The sequence below is a fragment of the Phragmites australis genome, chromosome 3, assembly GCF_958298935.1.
Source record: "Phragmites australis chromosome 3, lpPhrAust1.1, whole genome shotgun sequence".
NCBI classification, from domain to species: domain Eukaryota; kingdom Viridiplantae; phylum Streptophyta; class Magnoliopsida; order Poales; family Poaceae; genus Phragmites; species Phragmites australis.
The window spans coordinates 2,247,458-2,268,680 of NC_084923.1; the positions used below are offsets into that span (position 1 = coordinate 2,247,458).

Below are 21,223 nucleotides of genomic sequence, written 5' to 3' on the forward strand. Positions count from 1 at the left end.
AGCGCGGTTTCCGTCAACCAAAGGTGCCATTTGATCTGCACACTGCTGCCCTGTCTCCAATACCAAAGTCCTATCATGGGGCCTTGGTAGATCCAAATTGGAGGGCAGCTATGTCTGAGGAGTTCTCTGCTCTACTGGATAATAACACTTGGGACTTGGTTCCTCGTCCTTCTGGCACCAATATCGTGACTGAAAAATGGGTTTATCGTCACAAGCTTCGTCCAGATGGTTCACTCGAGCGATACAAGGCCCGTTGGGTTCTTCGTGGCTTCACACAACGTCCTAGGATTGATTTTGATGAGACCTTCAACCCGGTGGTTAAACCCACCACTATTCGCACGTTCATCAGCTCGATGTGAAGAATGAGTTCTTGCATGGCACTCTTGATGAGACCGTTTATTGTGTGCAGCCTGCTAGTTTGGTTGACAGTTCTCGCCCCGACCACGTATGTCGCCTGAACAAGTCTCTTTATGGTTTGAAGCAAGCCCCTCGTGCCTGTTACAGTCGCTTTGCCACTCATATTTTCTCTCTCGGTTTCGTGAGTGCCAAGTCCGACACATCACTATTCATATATCGGCGTGGCAGTGATACAGTCTACTTGCTCCTCTATGTTGATGATATTGTTCTGACAGCTTCCTCAGTGTCTCTTCTTCAGCGGGTTATTGCAGCACTACAGCATGAGTTTTCTATGAAGGATCTTGGTCCTCTGCACCATTTTTTAGGCCTCACCGTTACTCGTCAGGACGGTGGATTTCATCTTTCTCAGCGCCAGTATATTCTTGAGGTTCTTGAGCGCGCCGGTATGGCCAATTGCAAACCGTGCTCCACCCCTGTTGACACATGCAACAAGGTTTCTGGCACCGAGGGGAATCCCGTTGCTGATCCGACTCTGTCGGAGGATGAACTCATGTCGCAGGGATCCCGAGAGACCCCTTTTTAAAGATTCGGCCGGGGGGATGATCCTGAACGAGCTTGTCGAGGAAATAAATGGGAACGGAAATAAATGCAGCGGCTGGTGGTGGGGGATGATCGACCTAGTGCAAAAAAGATGGATGCACCGGGGTTTAGACAGGTTCGGGCCGCACGGGGGCGTAACACCATACTCCTGTGTGAGCGCTATATCTTTCCTTGAAGGGAATTCTTCAAGGATGTATCTGGTTACAAGGGTGTGCTGTCTACAGAGAGCTTGAGGCTCCCGTGTTCTAGCTCTGCTCGAGCTTGTCTGCGATGTTCTTGTTCTATCGTGTTCGTCGCGCTTCTTCTATGTCTCCTGTTTATGCTGTCTTGTCTGACCTGGACTGGCTTCTAATCTTGAATCATCGACTGGGGCTCTCTTTTTATGTGTTCTCCATCCTTTCCTTTTATAGGCGCGCCGACCTCGACTTATCCTGAATGGGAAAGAGGGGGCGTGAATGCCAAGGTGCCACGGAGAAAGGTACCATCATTCCGTTTTGGCGAAGTGACAGGGGCGGTGGAATAATGCGGCGTGCATCCGACCACCCGCCACTGTGGATGTCCTCCGGCGCCATTAAGAGGGCCCACCGGGCAGCCATAGAGGTGCCTGGTGCGCCCACCCTGTCTTGTTCTTCTGCCGGGGCAGGGTGGCAGGCGGAGCGCTTCGATTCTGGCAACGTTATCCCGAGGCACCCGGATGAAACGGGACGGGACCCGTGCATTTAATGGACCCACACCCCCCTGCCAAAGCATGGCAGGGTCTGACACTAGGGCGTGGGCATCTGAGAATGTCAGGATGTCAGGATGTCAGGCCGCGCGTGACTATTGAATGCGGTATTGGACCTTTGACTGGCTGACACCCCGCTGATGGGACCCTTCGGGTCGTCAGGCGATCTTGCGTGAACCTTCGGGGAACCAGACGCTCGGGGGCTGCCACGTGCAGCCCCGAGCACTTCGGTGAGACCTTCGGGGAACCGAGTCCTCGGGGGCTGCCACGTGCAGCCCCGAGCACCCTCTCCCGAGCACTCCGGTGAGACCTTCGGGGAACCGAGTCCTCGGGGGCTGCCACGTGCAGCCCCGGGCACTCTCTCCCGAGCACTTCGGTGAGACATTCGGGGAACCGAGTCCTCGGGGGCTGCCACGTGTAGCCCCGAGCACTCTCTCACAAGCACTTGGGTGAGACCTTCGGGGAACCGAGTCCTCGGGGGCTGCCACGTGCAGCCCCGAGCACTCTCTCCCGAGCACTTGGGTGAGACCTTCGGGGAACCGAGTCCTCGGGGGCTGCCACGTGCAGCCCCGAGCACTCTCTCCCGAGCACTTGGGTGAGACCTTCGGGGAACCGAGTCCTCGGGGGCTGCCACGTGCAGCCCCGAGCACTATCTCCTGAGCACTTTCTTCCCGGTCCTGGGACCCTGCGGGTCATCGGGGAACTGGGGTGCTCGGGAACCAGAGGTTGCGGCCCCGAGCGCCTTCTCCCGGAACTTTAGTTTCTTCTCATCCTGCAGGGTGGACCTCACGGGATGGTGACACGTGGCGGACGGCCGGCCTGGTCTCGGGACTCAGGGACCCCTGGTTCCTGATACACCGACAGACTCACTATCGCGGGCTGGCTGGTGCCTTACAGTACCTCACCTTCACTCGCCCAGATATTTCTTATGCTGTCCAACAGGTGTGTCTTCACATGCATGACCCCCGGGAGCCACACTATGCTCTCATCAAGCGCATTCTTCGCTATTTGCACGGCACATTGGATCATGGCTTGCAGCTTCGTCGCACAGATGTCTCCAATCTGGTTGCTTACTCTGATGCAGATTGGGTTGGTTGTCCTGACACTCGCCGCTCTACTTCTGGGTATGCAGTTTTTCTTGGTAATAATCTCGTCTCCTGGTCTTCGAAGCGCCAGCCTACTGTCTCTCATTCCAGTGCTGAGGCTGAGTATCGTGCGGTTGCTAATGCTGTTGCCGAGATGACTTGGTTACGCCAGCTTCTTCAGGAGTTGCATATTCCTCTCCAGCGCGCCACTATTGTTTTCTGCGACAATATCAGTGCTGTCTATTTCTCTACGAACCCGGTGCAGCATCAGCATACCAAACACATCGAGATTGATCTTCACTTTGTCCGAGAACGAGTAGCGGCTGGTGCGGTTCGAGTGTTGCATGTTCCTACCTCCTCCCAGTATGCTGACATCTTCACCAAGGGACTGCCGTTGTCGATATTCACTGAGTTCAGGTCCAGTCTGAACGTTCTCCCTTGTGGCTAATCACGCTCCGACTGCGGGGGGGGGGGGGGGGTGTTAGACTACTATTATTAGATGGATAGTTATCCTTGCTTTTAGCCATGCATGCTACTATTTCCGTGTACGTGCATGCTAATGTTTGGATAGTCCTGATCGGTTGGTCTCCTTCCTATTTTGCCGAACGCTGTTTCCATGAGTCGGTTTAGATACGGAAGGGAGGCTTGCCCTTATATGTACACGGTCAATCCTCCGATCAATATAACAACGATTATTATCGTTTATCACTCCGCGTTCCCTGCTGGCCTCCGAGCTGCAGCTACGCACCTCCGCGTCCACTACTGAGGGGAGCACTAACTGTCTCTCTAAGCCTTGCTATCAACTTCATCTCTTATCTCCACCACAAGAACTCCAGATGGTCCTACCTTTATCGAGTCGCGTCGCGTCCACCGCTGAGGCGGTCACATATTACCCATTCGGTCTCTTTGTAGATTCCATCTCTGCCCTCCGCCGTAAGACTGGACTATTTTACCACCGTTAAGCCTCACCACGTGTACCGCTAAAGAGTCACGAGCTGCTCCTCTTAGTCTCACCGTTGACTCCATCTTCGACATCCACCGTGAGACTCTGGACGGTCCCATCTCCATCGAGTCTCATCGCATTTACCAATAAGGGGGTCGTAGACTGTTTCGCTCAGCCTCGCCGTCGACTCTATCTCTAGCCTCCGTCACGAGAACTCTGGATGGTCCTTCCTCCATCAAGGTCGTCGTGTCCACCACTGAGGGGGTTGTGGACTGTCCCCTCAGTCTCATCATCGACTCTATCTTCAGCCTCTGTCATGAGACTCTAAACGATCTTACCTCTGTCGAGCCTCGTTGCGTCCACCGCTGAGGGGGTCGTGGATTATCCCCCTCAGTCTCACTGTCGACTTCATCTTCGGCCTCCGTCATGAGACTCCGGATGATCCTACCTCTGTCGAGCCTCACCTCATGTACCACTGAGAGGGTGGCAGACTACCCCTTCAGCCTCGTCGTCGACTATATCTCTAACCTCTGTCGCGAGACTCTGGATGCCCTACCTCTGTCGAGCCTCACCGTGTTGACTGCTAAGGGGGCCGCGGACTGCCCCTCTAAACCTTGTCGTGGACTCCATCTCTGGTCTCCGCCATGAGAACTCCGGACAATCCTATATTTGTTGAGCCTCACCGCATCCACCATCGAGAGGGTCACGGACTACCCTCTCAGCCTCGCCGTCGACTCCATCTTCAGCCTTCGTCGAGCCTTGACGCATGTACCACTGTAGGGGTGGCAAACTGCTCCCCTCAACCTCGCCATCGACTCCATCTTCGGCCTCCGCCGCGAGACTCCAGATGGTCTTACCTCCGTGGAGCCTCACCGTTTTCATCGCTAAGGGGGTCACAGACCGCCCCCTTAGCCTCATCGTCGACTCCATCTCTGACCTCCGCCACGATACTCTGGATGGTCTTACCTTCGTCGAGCCTCGTCGCATACACTGCTGAAGGGGTCGCAGACTACCCTCCTCAGCCTTGCCGTCAACTCGATCTGCAGCCTCCGTTGCGAGACTCCAAATGGTTCTGCCTCCATCGAGCCTCGTCATGGTTAGCGCTGAGAGGATCAAGGACGATCACCCTTAGCCTTGTCGTCTACTTCGCCTCTAGCCACCGTCTTAGCTTCTTGCAAACGATGTCCGCACTACAACAATAGGGAACTATTCAGGATGGTCTGACTTCAAAAGGACTAGAGCTAGTTTTATGTACATCCGCTCGCTATTTGAGACTTTAAAATTGGCGGATGGGGGTGCTATTGGGGAACACTCCAGTTTGAAGGTATTTAGACGATATACCATAGTATTACTATAGTGATTATATTATATTAGCCTTCACGTCATATATAAAGGAATGAAATAACTAAAATACATCTTTGTATATATGATTGTAACATAGTATCTTAGAAGCTAGAAGATAATTTCACTAGCCCCTCTTTTCCTATAAATAAGCCATCAAAGTTCTGGGTAGGGACTCATGGATTTTTTTCCACCATAACACAGACTTATCTCCACTCTCTCACGCTCCTTTTGGTTTACAGTTCATCTCTAATTTGAGCCTCTTCATTAGAAGGGAGCTCTCGTATTCTGTCTGATACAAGTTTTCATACCCAACAAGAGGACAAAGCTTTCCATGGTACGAGCGCGCTTTAGCTTAGCGCGCATGGTGTGGACGGCACTGGTGTCTGGTGCCGAGACGTCAACCTCGCGGCGTAGCCAACTAGCCATTTCCCTCGCGCCTGCCTAGACGACGTCCGTCGGAACGCGGCTTGCTGCCTGCTGCAGTTGAAACTTCAAACCTGGCAGTCCAGCTTGGCTTCTTCTTACTGCCCCTCGGGCTGCCAGAAAGTCCTAGCATTTTCCCTGTTGGATCCCTTGTGGACATGGACGCCAAAGCTCCAATCTTTGACGTCCAATTTTGCCCGAATTGCATGCATTAGAATGCAAATTTCTAATGCAACCATTTAAGCCGCTCTAACCCCCCTGAGCTGAGCTGGGCTGTCGAGCATCCTCCATCTTCCTCCTCCCGCGTCAACTCCCCAGTCAAACACTCAGATCTCCCTCCCAAACCTTTCCCCTCGCCGCGACCACTACTACAACCACACCATGCCGTCGCTCGCCGCCGCCTGGCCGTACCGGTCGCCGCGCTGCTGTTCCTCTTCACGGCGTCCGCCTCGGCCGCCAACTTCACCTGCGCTGCGAGGGCCGCCTGCCAGTCCGCCATCGGCTACGCGGTCCCCAACGCCACCACCTACGCCGAGCTCGTCTCCCGATTCAACACAACCACGCTCCGCGACCTCCTCGGCGCCAACGGGAAGTGCGCTCCTGTTAAACTTATACTACATATGCTTCAATTAACACATGCAAATCGTATTATGGCGCTTACAATCTTACGATTCCAAGTTTAGTTGAGGATGAAGCCTTTTACTCTTTTAGTAGGCTAGTGCCGAATTAAAATGCAGTTATGATTAGGAGGAGCCAAACTGATGAATTAGTTCTATAAGATGACTCTTTGAGTGGAAAGCAGAAATATGAGTTATTTTGCTTTCATAAATTTGTCCTAGGTATATTGTTTGGCACGCTTCCTAGATTTCATGGGTTCCTAGATTTCAGTCTATGGGTGTGAACATATGTGAACGCGTAAAAATAAGCTTGATTTCTTAGGAGATGAAGAACGGTGGTCGTCGGCGGGGGCTGGGAGCTTCTTTCGCCGTCGAGCTTAGAAGACCTCGTGAGGAAGGGAGGGCGGCTTAGCGGAGGAGGTGGATGCAGGGGCATCGCCAGCTATGGACGGTGGAGGATCACTGGATGGGCCGATGCCAGGGCGGGGGAGCTCCAAAACGGAGAGGTGGCCTAGCGGAGGAGGCGAGCGGTGGGCGAGGATCTGGCGACGGGGACACCGTCGAAGACGGAAGGAGGCAATGGAGCGTGTCGCGGAGAGATTGAAGATGACGTTTTGGCCATCCGATCGAGATCCTACTGCTAATATAGATCGACCGAAAAAAAAACGCTTGATTTGAGGCGACCGAAAAATAGCATCGCCCATTCTTTGGATTATAATAGTATATTGTTTGGACTTGGTGAGTATTAAAACTAAAGGTTCTTGCGTAGAGATTTCCACCGAAAAAAAAAAATCGTTAACCAACTTGAGGTTCTTGCTGCACATGCTTCAGCTGTTCAGACTTCAGAGACTAGAGACTGAGACCTCATGATCAGTCCTCCACTGTGAACGGCATGAAGCATTTAGACAAGTCGCTATTGGTTCATCCTTCGTGCCAGCACACGTCCCCGGTTTGAATATTCAAAAAACCACACCATAGAAAAAATTCGTTCAAAAATTAAGTTTTCTAAGTTGTTATATGTAGCTATCACCAGACGAACTGTCTGACTTTGTGGTCTGAAACCATGAATATTCTAGCAGTACAGAAAGCTAACTCTGACTGTTCACAAGTCATTACACATATATTTGTATTCATCCTTTTGACTTTGTTCGTTACGCTCCATGATAACGCTATGCATTTGAAATGAATTCCGTGACCTGGTCCTAACTGCTTGTGGAATTTCGGTACACTTAGTTTGCCATTCATCGATCAGCAGCACCTCAGCTGATCACAATCTGCTCGTCCCAAATGGCACTTACGCATTCACCGCACAAGACTGCATCCATTGCAGCTGCAGTACAAGCTACCAGTAAGCTCCCCTGCTTCCATCTCTCCTTTGTTATTCTTCCATCAATGACCACGACGCTTTACGTTTCTTTTCCATGCGACTGCCAGGCTAAACTGCACTGCGGTTCAAGGCAACGGGTGCCCGACAGTGCCGCCGTGCTACGGAGGACTGAAGCTTGGGCAGACGAACGGAACAGGTTGCGGGTCCGCGATGTGCGCGTACAGCGGTTATTCCAACATCACGCCACTCAGCATACAGACCACTCTTGTAGCTAACCAGACAGTGTGCCAGAGTATGTATAACTGCAAATCTGCAACCATGAACATTTTCTGAGCATATTGGGTACAGGAATGTGATAGATTTCTAATGGCTGATCTTGCAGGGGGAGGAGCTGCGAGGTCGGAGTTTGCCGGGTCCATGTGGCGGATGTCTGTTCTCTCCTTCCACATGGTGTTGATCCTGATCTGCTCTTCCTTTGATGTTAGAGGTTAGAGCTCAAGATGGTATGTGATGTGCGATGTGATTGCTGTTGTAACTTTGCCTGTCTGTTACGTCTGGTTTGTCCCAATTTTGTTGGCATTTGGTAGAGCTGTTTGAATAAAGCAAAGATAAGTTTGCATCTGGAAGTGGATACTTACTAGATTGGATGATCCAATAATGGATCTCACGAGTAATCAACTCTGGGAAAATCATTACATAATAGAAGTTTTACATTTCAGAAACATACTGCACCATGCTGATTGTTAAAATATAACCGGATGCCTGTCTATCTTGATAACACCATGCTTATAGAGCCTTTCATCAGCAGAAGTTGCAGACTTGGCCTAGCCAAACCATCAGCAGAGTCTCAGAATCACCTTTTATTTCTGGATGATTTCATTTAAGCGCTTTGCATCTGCTGCTCCATTGTGCATCACAGGAGTTTCAAGATATATAGATATTACCGATGTTACGGTGAACGATGGTGATATCATGTATGCAACCAAAGGGACGTTATATTGGGGATGTGTGGAATATGTGTATAAGAGTCTTTTATAAATAGTCTTAGATTTAAATTAGGTGGATAGAGATAGAGTTGTAGTCAAACTCTTATTTCTAAGTCTATAAATATTGAACACTACTATTTAACCCTAACAACGATAATATATGAATATGAAGAGGAGCGCTTGTAGTGGTACCCGAGTATGTCGGTCTAGGCCAACTACAGCTTGCTTCTGCCTAGCTTACTCAGGCTTCCCATGGCCCTGGCCTTCTCCCTTAGCAGATACTTCTGTGTCTTACCCGTCGCAGTCTTGGGTAGGTCGGCGAACACCACCGTTCTCGGCGCCATGTAACGCGGCAGCCGTGCTCTGCAGAACTCGGTGATGTCATCCGCGGTAGCTCTTGCTCCGTCCTTCAGCGTGACGAACGCGCACGGCGTCTCTCCCCAGTGATCGTCCGGCCTCGCGACCACCGCGGCGTCGAGCACCGCGGGGTGCCCAAACAGCACCGACTCCACCTCGATCGAGCTGATGTTCTCACCGCCAGATATAATGATGTCCTTGGACCGGTCCTTGAGCTGGAGGTACCCGTTCGGGTGCCGCACGCCGAGGTCACCCGTGCGCAGCCACCCGCCGCGCAGGGTCTCCTCCGTGGCGGCCGCGTCTTTGTAGTACCCGCTCATGACCGTGTTCCCGCGGAGCATGACCTCGCCGACGGTGCGCCCGTCGGAGGGCAAGGTCTCCATTGTCACGGGGTTTTTGATGACCATGTCCTGAAGCATGAGGTTGGGAACGCCCTGCAGCGTCCTGATCCGGGAGCGCTCGGCGAGCGGCAACGCGTCCCACTCGGGCTTCCACGCGCAGAGCGTCGCTGGCCCGCACGTCTCGGTGAGGCCGTACCCGTGCACGACGTCGAAACCGAGCTCCTCCATCTTGGCCAGGACCTGCGGAGGCGGCGGCGCGCCGCCCGTCGATATGCGGACCCTCCTCGGCAGCGGCTTCCGCTCCGACGCCGGCGCGTTCACGATCATGTTGAGCACCGTGGGCGCGCCGCCCATGTTGGTCACCCCGTGGCGCGCGATCTGCTCGAAGATGACCTTGGGCGCCACGCTCCCGATGCAGACGCTCGTGCCGCCCTGCGCCGCGGTGCCCCACACCTTGCACCACCCGTTGCAGTGGAACATGGGCACGGTCCAGAGGTAAACCGGCATGGTCGCCATGTCGTTGACGAGCACCGTGGCCAGCGTGTTCAGGTACGCGCTGCGGTGGCTATAGATGACGCCCTTCGGCCTCGACGTTGTCCCCGACGTGTAATTCAGCGATATGGGGTCACGCTCGTCGATCGGCCACCTGATGTCGAAGCCGCGCGGCGCATTCCGCAGAAGACCTTCGTACTCCATGACGCTGCCGTGGTTGTTGTCGTCGTCGGAGATTGTGATGAGGAGAGGAAGGTTCTCTTTGCCGTCGGCGAGGAGCCTCAGGGCGTCGTGGGCGACGGCGAGGAACTGCGACTCGACGAGGAAAACCTTGGCGTCCGAGTGTTTCAGCAGAACTGACACCATGGCCGCGTCGTGCCGGGTGTTCAGCGTGCAGAGAACACCGCCGGTCATCGGCACGCTGAAATGAAGCTCGTACATCGCCGGTATGTTCGAGGCGATGACCGCGACCTGATCGGCAGAGCACAGAGTAGTAGCTCAGCCGTTCATCTTCTTGGGGGTTGGGTTTGACGACGCAGAAAAAAGAAAACGAAACAGCTTGTCAAGCTCCAGTCATTTACCACGTCTCGGCGGCCGACGCCGCGGTGCGCGAGCGCGGACGCCCCGGCGAGGCACCGTTCTCGCGTCTCGCGCCACGAGTAACGCTTGTCGCCGCAGACGACGGCCGTGCGGCCACCGTACACGAGAGCGGCGCGCTCCAAGAAGCTGAGCGGCGTGAGCGGCACGTAGTTCGCAGCGCACCACTTGGATCCTTCCATGGCAGCGTGTATGCCAAATGGGATGGCTCTCGCTAGTCCCAGGTTAGCTTCTTCGACTAAGTACAAATGCGATCCAATTATCCGAAGTGTTTGTGGATAACAAAACAAACAAACGAAATGTTATCTTATATTAGTGGGAAAAATGTAAAAACCCTTCTAAAAGTCATTTGGATTTTGACTTTTTTCCTAAAAATTGTTTTGTTGAAAAAACCCTTAAAATTTGTCTTTGTTGCAAACCCTCCCCCAAATGCAAAAAAAAAAAAAAAAAAAAAATTTCTAAAAAAATAGAGACAATTCTAAGAACTTATGTTAACTTAAAAAAAAATAATATCCTTTGCATCATATTTCATGGAGAGGAAGTTAGAAAAAAAAAAGAAAAACGTGCGGCTCATTTATTAACTCATGTCATTTTAACTTTGTCGTGTATACCATTATTTTTTCTACAAAAATTATTGTTTAAGTAAACTAATAAAAATAGTTTCACTAATTTTGGGGGTGATATAGATTAGTTATGAATTAATCTATCTGCAACACATTTACTCAATCTTGCACGTTAATAACTATTTCAAGATTTCATGTATTTTTAGAAGATAGAGGATAATGTAAGAAGACTAAAAAATTGGTTTCATGATTTTTAGATTAGTAAATAATTAACTATGCATTTAACTCGAATTAATAAATGAGTTGTACGTTTTTTTTTTCAAACTTCCTCTCTATGAAATATGATGCAAAAGATATTATTTTTGAAAAAAAAATTCACGAAAGGTCTTAGAATTGTCTATAGTTTTTTTTAGAATTTTTTGTGATTTATTTAACATTTTTTTAATTTTTGGAGATGTTTTTGCAACAAAGCCGAATCTTTGGGGTTTTTTTTTGCAACAAAACAATTTTTAGGGGGAGTCAAAATCCAAGTGACTTTGGGGGGGGGAGGGGGGGTTGCATATTTTTCTGTACTAGTACTCCCTTTGATAATAAATACATGTCGAAAGGATTAGGTTAAACTTTCAAAACTTTAACTAACAACTAGCAAGGTGGCGGAGGTAGCTGGAGCAAGGTCAAGGTTGGAGAGGTGCTCACTGATGTAAGCAAAGACAAGATAGGCGTCGTGGGCTGCGGCCACATGCAGGTGGTCGCAGATGTTACAGCAAAGCTTCCGCTCGAGCATATCCGCTTCCTCGGAAGCCGCCAAGAGCCATTCAACATGACCAGTCACGTTGTCTCTAGGAGTAGAACGGATCTGAAGGCCTACAGCCTGGAGCAGCGAATCGAACGAAGTAAACATCCGGCTTAGGTGGTCATAGAAATACGCTTGCCACTGGTTATCCTCCCTCGTCATTCGCTCCAAGCCTCTCTGCGCCACAAGCGCTCCTCCTGACAAGCTGATCAATGAAACATATTGCAAATCGCTCAAGGGTGAGCTAGTCGAGTCTCACTTGGCTAGCCTAAGACCACACGCGACTAAGTGGTGCGTGGTGAGCTAGTCGAGTCTCACTTGGCTATCCTAAGACCACACACGACTAAGTGGTGGTAGGGCCATCGCACTTCAAAGATCGCTCTGCAGGATCTCTCGCTCGACCGTGAACCTAAGTTCACACTTAGCCACCGCTTCCTGAATGCGCTGGTCAATGGAGTCATCGACAGGCATGGTCGGGTTCTCGGAGTGAGAAGGGGGGGCGGTCATTTCAGGGACTCTACAACCACAGTGGCCACACAAGCTCATCAGAGAAATAAAAAACATCATTCAGGTACGATACAAGACTAAGTTACAGTTCAGGGTTTACTCTTTTTTTATGGTCTCCACCTGGAAAAGAGACTCTATGTAATCTATCGACCCTTGGCACTCTGCCTCCAGCCTCTCTGGGGCTACAGGACTGTTGGTCACAACTCCCTCCCTAACGAGTTTGAGGTTGAAGATGGGGTTGCGACAATGGTAGCACTGAAGAATGTATGCCGTTGCGGTTTTCACCACCTTCACCACGTCCATCGACCATTTCACGGACAGGATGCCTGGGAGCTGGGAAAACTTCTTTGTTAGGACGTGGATGGCATAGGCCCATCCTAGTGCAGTTCTTTCGTCCTTTAGGTCGATGACGTCCAGCTCGATGCTCCTTAGAGGCCTCTGAATCGCCTTAAAGGCTTCCTCAAGAACGCTGTTGAAGCTTGCATTCTCCTACTAAAGCAAGAGCCTTGCCTCCTTTTCTTTGACCACCAACCTTTCTAGTTTGGCGCACCTACTATTTGCCGCCTCCTTCTTGGTGATCAGTTTGCGGATAGAGGAGGGGAGACTGGCAACCAGGAGAAGCAGGTCGGGGGTTGGAACGGGCTTCACAACTGGCTCTGCAGGTCCAGGAGTCACAACCACTGCTCCCGGCGTTGTAGCTACTGTTGGCTGGGGGGCTGGAGCGCCTTGCTGAGGTGCTAGGGGAGTTATGACCAGGGCCATTGGTGGGCTAGAGGACCTGCAACAACAATAAATCGAGGAGTTAAGAAAGAGCTCGATGTATCTGCACTTAGCCGAAGAATTTATCGCGTCAGCATAGGGGTGAGCACAAGTCTTGTCCTCGTAAAGCCCCTGGGCTGGCTGTCAGGGCTGCTATCGCACCATCGGTGGTCGGTATCCCATGGGCGCGTTTGGATATTTCACGGAAGCAGAGTCCTCCGCAGGTCTCTTCCCCCTTTGCATGGACGCATGGCCAGTAGCATCTTGATCACCCCCGATCTGGTCGGGATGAGGCTGGTCGGAATGAGTCTGATCGTAGCGAGGCTGGTCGAAGCAAGGCTAGTCAGAACGAGGCTGGTTGACCCTTTACTAACCAGCGCTGCTCGTAGAACCTCCACCTGTGGTCAATACCCAGCTTTGAGCAGTCTGGTCACCGCCACGACTAGCTGGGTTGGTACCGTGACCAGATTGGCGGTCGATCGGGGCAATACTGGGCGACGGAGAGGGCATGCAGGTGCCAAGACATCGACTATCAGGCGCAAGATATCAACCTCAGAAAGACCCTGTAGCGACGCAAACTATGAAACCCTAATCCAGGAGAAGGCATGTAGGTAGAAAATTTGAGAAAATACCAAACATACCAGTTTGATTCGAGCCCTCTCCGACAAAGGGAGATCACACAACGGAGGAGCACCGCATGGAGGGCCATCTTTCCTTAGGGCGGCCGCCATTAGAATTTGACCCACGACTCGATGGCCTCATCAGGAAGATCTGGATAGTAGGGATACTTAAGATGTTGCACGATTAAGAACAAGTGCAAAGGAAACGATGTGATATTACTTGCGGAGCTATCTTGGGAGACGTCCCAGTGTACTTGTATGCTGGATGTGCTCTCCTCCATAAGAGGCACAACCGTCGCTTGATAAAGTCGTGGGCAATGTCTGATCCTGATAGCGTGACGTCCGCAAACATCTTGACCCGTGTAGCGAGGGTCAGTAGCTCCGGTGTTGTCGTGGGAGCGCTCCCCTAGTTCTTGTTGACTTGCACTGGTGTGCTTGGCATGTGGAGGTTATCCAAGGAATCTTTTGTCGTGAGGTAGAACCAGTCTTCCCTCCAGCCTGACTGTAACGCCCGTTTTTCCCCTCCATCTCCTCTCTCTACCACGCCGGCCCCACTCGTCATTGCCCTCCTCCCGCCTCTGTGCAATCGCCGCTGAGCAGCTGTCGAGCACGATCTTCGCGCCGCGCCCACATTGCCCGCTCCCTCTCCCCTCTATTTAGGCCGCAGACCCTTCGGTTCTGCACCCCATCCGCTGCCTCTTGCCCTCGCCGTTGCCTTCTTCTTCTTCACCTCTGACAGCCGAGCACCATCGCAGCCGTTTGCCGTTGCCGAGCGCGCGCCTCGCCCCATCTCTACCGAAGCCAAGTCCACTTGCGGTTTCCTCAATTCTGCGAGGTGCCAAGACGCCTCCTCTAGAACAAATCTGACCACCGCAATCCCACCACCATCACCCGCAGTGCGCCGCCGCCTGCCATCCTCGCCGGCAGGCACACCTCCGTTCGGCACTGCCAGGGGCGAGCCCATCCACGGCGCCAGGAGCCTATCTGCGCCACCACCTCGGACCTCCAGGCAATGAATCGCCGACGAAGCCGAAGGCCATCGCCGGCCGTCGCATGCTCCCCGTGCTCCCGGTTGGTATACGCCAAATTGCAGAAAACCCCCTCCTATCCTCTCTTTTTATTCCAATCTTTATTTCATGTCTAAGATGTTTTCAATCTAGCCCCTGTAGTCTAGGTATAATTCTGTTTCCAGCACATTCAATTCAAATACAAGTTATCTGTTAAAATCTTGTTCAGTAAACACAAATTCGTCTTGTGTCCAATTCAACGAATTTCATCCAAACTCTAATGCCACTTTGTAAATTCATTCGGCAAGTTTCCAACAAATCATCTTTGTTCATGTTCGATAATTATTTGATCACGTAGTGCTATATAATTCTAGATATTATTTTAATACCTGGATGCATATCAAATGACTTCGACATGTAGAGCTCACATGTCATTGTGCACATGGTATGAATTCAAATATTAAAATAATATTGATAAAATTGTATAGGATCTTACATACCAAATCCATTCAGATACTTTTTTTTGGTAAAACCCTAGATCCCGACACACCACCACCATATCATCGTCGCATGCACCAAGTCCTTCATTCTCTTCCCTGCCGATGTCATGCCATCGCCATAGTTAGGGTTTTCCTTGGGCAATAATGCCATAAAATCATCGAGGATATTGAAAGGACAATAATGTCACCGAGAGGGGGGGGGGGGTGAATAGGCGTTGTTACAAAAATTCGTCCCCTTTTACCGTTAGCCTAAACTTGCAGTAAAATATAAATTAACGGATTTTTCACAAGTGAAAACCTAAATATGCTAGGCTCAACTAGTGCACAATCTCCCTAAATAAATGTGAAAGTTACAATCCTAGGGTGACAAGAATTACTCAATATTAGCAAAAAAATATGCGAGAAAGCACTAATTAAAAAATGCTGAAAACACTATTCAGTAGTCTGAAAATACTGTTCACCGGATACTCCGAGTCAACACAGAGTCTCCGGGTTGTACAGTTCTGGAACCTCTGGGTAAATCCGGATTCTCCGGGATCTGTATAGAATTGAGCTCGAAACTAAATTTAAAGTACGCCTAAAGAGTTTTTGGTGAAACCAAGTGATGTCGTGTGTTCTAAGTGATGATTTCGAGTAGATCAACAGATAACCTACAATTAAATACACACAAACAAGTAGATCGAGCAAAATGCACAAATATTAAGCAAAACTCAAATGAAGGGGAACAAGTGAGGAGACACAAGATTTGTTTCCCGAAGTTCACATTCACCACCGCGAATCCTACGTCTCTGTTAAGAAAGATCCAAAGAGCCGGGTCTCTTTCAACCACTTTCCTCTCCAAGCTCGGTCACACTTGAGCTTAGCTTCCACTCTTGATTTCTTCCCTTGCAGAGGTGAAATCGAAGCCTTCACAAACTTTCTCGCGGCTCACCACAAGCACGGGAGTTCGCCGGGCAACACCTAACCAGCTAGGAGCTCAAAGCTCCAAGAGTAACAAATGCAATTGAACTTCTTGCCGATGAACTCAAGTGCTCAAGATTGGATTTAGCTCACTTGCACTCAATCTTCTAATCTCACAACCCAACTCACTTTTCTTCTCAAAGCACACACTAGATTGGAGTGAGAGAGAGTTCTTTTGGCTCTAGAGGATGTTTCTTTCGTGCCCTTGCAGCAACCCCAAAAGATGGGGGTGAGGGGCTATTTATAGCCCACTTCAAAAAACTAGTCGTTACTATGCTAGTTGACTTTTACCGGAGTATCCGGACTCACGCGGAGACTCCGGCCAGCACAGGAACTCGAGCACAGAACGTTGTCAAAAACTAGCCGTTACGGCGAAATTTGAACTGACCCAGAGACTCCGACTTGAAACATTTAAGCCCAAACAAAGAGGCTCTGGCGGAGTCTCACTCGGAAACTCCGGCTAAAACGTCAGACCCCGGAGTATCCGGCCCAACCCGAAGACTCCGGGTAGCACTTAGCGCCCCCACTAGAAACACTGCCCGGAGACTTGTTGGAGGCTCCGACAGCTCCAAACTCCGGAGTATCCAGTACCACCCGGAGACTCCGACCTGAAACATTTAAATACTAACCGAGACTCTCTGACGGAGTCTCACCCGAAGACTCCGGACAACTCGGATAATACGAGTCAACCCGGAGTATCCGGATTCAGCAGAACTGCCCACTGAAAAACAACGATAACTTTTGATCCCGAAGTCTGATTTCGACGATTTTGACGATTTTGGACTCTATGGAAAGCTTACTCAGAGGGATACACATCCCAACTAAATTCATTATCTAAAACATATTGGATCAAATTAGGAACACTTCGAAACCCAATTCAGACACTTCCACACTTTTCGCTTCAGATTTCTAAATAGAAACTCTCACATAGGTTTGGTTAGAAACTCTTGAGCATTGAGACACGCCAATTAGCTCACGTTGCATCCCTCTTAATAGTGCGGTATACCTATACTTAAATTCAAAGATAAAACTCATTTGAACCACTTTGAGCATTTGAATACTTTCAAGTACTACTTCTTTCATTCAAACCTTGAGGGTTGTCAACTTTCATATATTCTCCACTCCATATTTTCTTTATTCTTCACATGATTGACGCGAATCACTCATAGCTTCTATAGCCTCACACGGTCCATTGGCGTAAAGCCTTCACTCGCTCTTCACCACCACCTTGGTCCTTCGGCGTCAAGCCATTTGCTTGCCCTTCACCACAGATAGTCCATCGCATCCGAGTCTTGCTTGCCCTTCATCATCTTGCCATAGAAAACCACTTTGTATTCGACATCTTCAAGGGATTCATTTTATCAAATATGGAGTCCGCTCTTGTTCTTTACTCTTGGCATATATGGTTTCAATTCAGCTTATGCCTTCATATGAATCTTAACCCCCACTCACTCTTAAGCACATAGCACACGAGTTAGTCCATAAAACTCTATTGACAGTATCATACCTTTAGTTACTTGATCTCCACAAGTAACTTAGTCTTCAAGTTTATTGCCAATCTTTTTGAGCTTTTCTTTCTCTTTATGAGCATCACTAAGAGCTCATTGACAAAGATGCATTTCTTTTATTCTCATGGCATTTCTCAGTAAATCCATGATTCATCACTTATTCATCTCCTATGAAATAACCTAGAGCTTATTTATCTTGATGCATTTTTAATCTCTCCATTCACTTATAGCTCATGCATATTTCTCAATGTATTACCTATGGAACAATATACTAATAAACTCAACACCATTATTAGTCCATAGGTATTGTCATTAATTACCAAAACCACACATAAGGGCTAGATGCACTTTAAGATATTGCTAGGGAATATTCTATCTCCTTTTTCTTCAACCCTAATTTAATCTTCCGAGAACTTGTTCTCCTCCGTCTAAACTCTGATTTGAGCTGTTCTTGTGCCCAAATCATATCTTATCCAACCATAGTATTTTTATGATGTGTTGTCTCTGTTTTGGTGTATTATTTCTTAGTTGTTTTGTGCTTTCTCTTTTGCCGGTAGATCTTGTGAGCAGAATATGGAGTTTCTAGAGATTCGATGAGCTACAAGGTCGAGACTTCAAGATATGCCAGAACCGAGTTTACGAAGATAACTGAGCAGTAGTCAGACAAGTGTCCTTGCTCATTTTGAACCTATTTTAGGATTTATATGTTAGTTGTTTATCCTTCATGCATGCTTGTCTAAATTGGAAACCTATGATTAGGGTTACTAGATTTTGTATGATTATCCTTGACGTTGTTGATGAGTCATGGAAAATGAAGGGTAGTTATGCTAGTTGCTATCATGCTTGGGGTAAATATCAATCTTTACTAATGTTTATGCAACAAGAATTGGGTATGGTAATCTTGTAGTAACATGGTATAGGGATCCTAATTGGATGGTTGGTTGAGGTAGTGTTGTACAGCAGTTTTGTGGTTGTTCCTGTGTGGGATCCTAAGGACCGGTTTTTGGAGGATGTAACCAAGCTAAACCGCAACCATCCACGAGGCCTATATGGGTACGGCCTGGCCAATTAATTAGCCCCCTCTGGTTCTACGAGCACTGTTGGACGGTTGAGTGGCATAAGAGGGGGCTTCTGCAGTGATGTAATCGTCTGTTAGCGGTGAAACCTTAGTGGGTGATTGCAGGTCAGCGGCAGTTTTGTAAAGGCCTTATAGTGATCTCCTGGCGCACACCTCGGAAGTGTGTACGTGCTTGGACGGCACGGCAACATGGAGACTGTCACCTGGTAATGCGGGTGATGAAATCACGACCCGTGGGGAAAGATGGTCAAACTCTGCAGAGTATAAAACTGACCGATCAGCCGTGCTCACGGTCAAGAGCGGCTTGAACTTCTTCTTGATTAGTTGAGATCAGGGTTCTGGTATGGATGGTCGGGTAGCTAGGTAATGGGATTATCTGATGAGTTATGGTAGCTCGATATGGAATATCTGGTGAGTTTGGTAGTCGGATGAAATTCGAAGAGCTATTCTTCTTGTTTAAGTTGTGTCTTCACACTTAGTAAATAGGATGCCGGGAGTTATAGGTTAAGGTTGCTTAGTGCAGTAAATCGGTGTCTAACCCTTTCTTGACTTAAGCCCTATGTCATACTTTCCTACACTTGCGGAATACGATATGTACTCACACTTGTTGTTTCCAATAATAAATGCTGCTCAGTGGGAGAAGTCTATGTGGTGATCAAGGAAGCTGAATGCTATATGAAGACGGAGCATCCTGGGTCGCGTTGCCCCCCGTCGATTGCCTGTGGTGTGCCCAGAAGATCCATAGGAGTCCTCTTGTGTTCTTCCGTTGCTGTCTTGTAAACTCTGGTATTTATTTTAATAAAGTTATTTTGTTCGATATAGAATTGTATATCACTTATATGTCACCGCATGTATGATGAAACTGATCCTAGCATACATGTGGAATGCACTTGGTTATTCTTTTGAAAAACTAGGTGTGACACTAACCACGATGACTTGAGGCCCATCTCAAGGTAGGCACCCGTAATGCGTGGAGACGAAACCCGCAGTTTCCGGTGGTCGGCCCGGTTAGTAACCTGGCCGTATAGAAAAGCCTGAAGAGGTCGAGGCACGGCTTGACCCCGATAAAATTATCGCACATGTGAGAAAAGACGCTCATCATGATAATGGAATTGGGGTTGAGGTAGAGGTGGCATATGTCGTAGAAGGAGATAACGATGGTGAAGAATTCGGAGAAGGACGACACAAGGTCGGCCAAGAAGAAGGAGATGAACATCATGATCTCCCCCTGACAGGGAACATGCACGCTCTCCCCAGGGCGGTACCCTGAAGATTGGCGGTGAGGGAGCAGGTGGTTCTTGCGCATCTACTTCAGCTTTGCCGCATTGCACTTGGATTTAGGGAAGTCTGGCTCGTTGCTGGTGCGTAGTGCCATTGGAATGCGGCGGGAGTACAGACAGCGACAGAGGGCAAATGCTTTGTAGCGGGAGTACGGACGGTGACAGAGAGCAAAGGCTTGGAGGCTAAGGGAGATGATAAAAGGATCCGTGGGGAGCCATCAATGCTCCATTTATAGGACCGTTGTGGTATCTCAAACACCGTGAGGACCAGTCCATTTGAAATCTGAAAGGCCGCATTTGGGGAACTGAAAGTCCCTCAGGTCCGATAACAATCAATGTTTATCTCTCTCATGTTCTCTCTCTCTCTCTCTCTCTCTCTCTCTCTCTCTCTTTGGACTAGGGATGGCAATTTATCCCCATTACCCATTTAACCGTGGGTAAATACCCGAACATGGTAAGGTATGGGTAGCATTTGATACCCGTGTGTATGTTTATATGCGAAAAATACTATCTGATGCATATATGAGTACGGGTATGGGTAAGGCATACCCATACCCGTGATACTCGTTTACCCATAGAAATCTGTGATATGTGGGTCTTTTGCTTAAAACCCTACTCTCTTCACATACATATGTACAAATATGAGTATCTCACCCAACACCCCCTAGCTCGACTCACTCCGCCGCCAGGATGTTGTTGCCACACCCTACCCCGCCGCCAGGACGCCGCCGCCCCGCCCTGCACTCCCCGCCACCAGGACGCATCTCCCTGCCCTGCCGCCCCGTCCCACGCAGTCGCCCCACTACCAGGACTCCGCTGCCCTACCCCAGCTCACCCTGTCAGCCCGCACTACCCTGCTGTCCCGTCGCCACCCCACCCCTACTCGCATCGCGCCGCTGTTCCATGTTGCTAGGATGCCAATGCCCTGTCCCTGCTCACCTTGCGGCCAAGACTCTGCCGCCACACCCCATCTCGACCCATCGGCCAATGCCGCCCTGTCGACCCACCGCCACCCGGCCCCAGCTCGCCTCGCTCCGCCCCGCTGTTCCATGTAGCCCCCCCGGCCACCACATATGGGTAAAAAACTAGTGGGTACGGGTATGGGTGAGCACTACCTACACCCATCGTACCCGATTGTCGTCCCTACTCCCGACGTTTAACCTCATCTTGGGATGCAGTTTCTTGAACCGACCATGAAAGTGGATCGCATCGGCGAGCACTCCCTAGGTGAACTTATGTCCCCTTGGGGACCAAGTGGTGCGACCAGCCTAGACCATGACCATGTGGCAAACCACTCAGTCTCCCACATCCACGAAGGAGCTTGGGGGCTATTGTCGATGTAAAGAATAAGAGATGCCCTATTAGGAGAGTTCACACCGAAAAATGCCAGTTGATATTATCAAGACTGTGGCCCCATCGTGCGATCAGGTGGGGCTCACGTGACTAGTTCCTTGA

The 21,223-nt window shown here is 49.8% G+C and overlaps 2 protein-coding genes across 4 annotated transcripts; one reads left to right on the forward strand and one right to left on the reverse strand.

Annotated features, from left to right (window-relative positions):
- The first annotated feature begins 2,635 nt into the window (after nucleotides 1-2,635).
- Nucleotides 2,636-8,087, forward strand: LOC133912813 (uncharacterized). The gene is made up of 5 exons (XM_062355731.1): nucleotides 2,636-3,183; nucleotides 5,721-6,158; nucleotides 7,277-7,441; nucleotides 7,528-7,712; nucleotides 7,803-8,087. The coding sequence occupies exons 1-5, from the start codon at nucleotides 2,636-2,638 to the stop codon at nucleotides 7,910-7,912; spliced, it is 1,446 nt and encodes a 481-aa protein (XP_062211715.1). The 3' UTR covers nucleotides 7,913-8,087.
- LOC133911519 (butanoate--CoA ligase AAE1-like) lies at nucleotides 8,088-10,453 on the reverse strand. 3 transcript variants are annotated; one of them, XM_062353786.1, is made up of 3 exons: nucleotides 10,178-10,453; nucleotides 8,599-10,067; nucleotides 8,088-8,244 (listed from the first exon to the last, which is right to left on the reverse strand). In XM_062353786.1, exons 1-2 carry the CDS (start codon nucleotides 10,373-10,375, stop codon nucleotides 8,622-8,624), a joined length of 1,644 nt encoding a protein of 547 aa, XP_062209770.1. In that variant the 5' UTR covers nucleotides 10,376-10,453; the 3' UTR covers nucleotides 8,088-8,244; nucleotides 8,599-8,621. The 3 variants fall into 3 exon arrangements, with proteins under 3 accessions (XP_062209770.1, XP_062209768.1, XP_062209771.1); XM_062353784.1 differs by lacking the exon at nucleotides 8,088-8,244 and having other exon boundaries at nucleotides 8,485-10,067; XM_062353787.1 differs by lacking the exon at nucleotides 8,088-8,244 and having other exon boundaries at nucleotides 8,485-10,093; nucleotides 10,129-10,453.
- Between the last annotated feature and the right edge of the window lie 10,770 nt (nucleotides 10,454-21,223).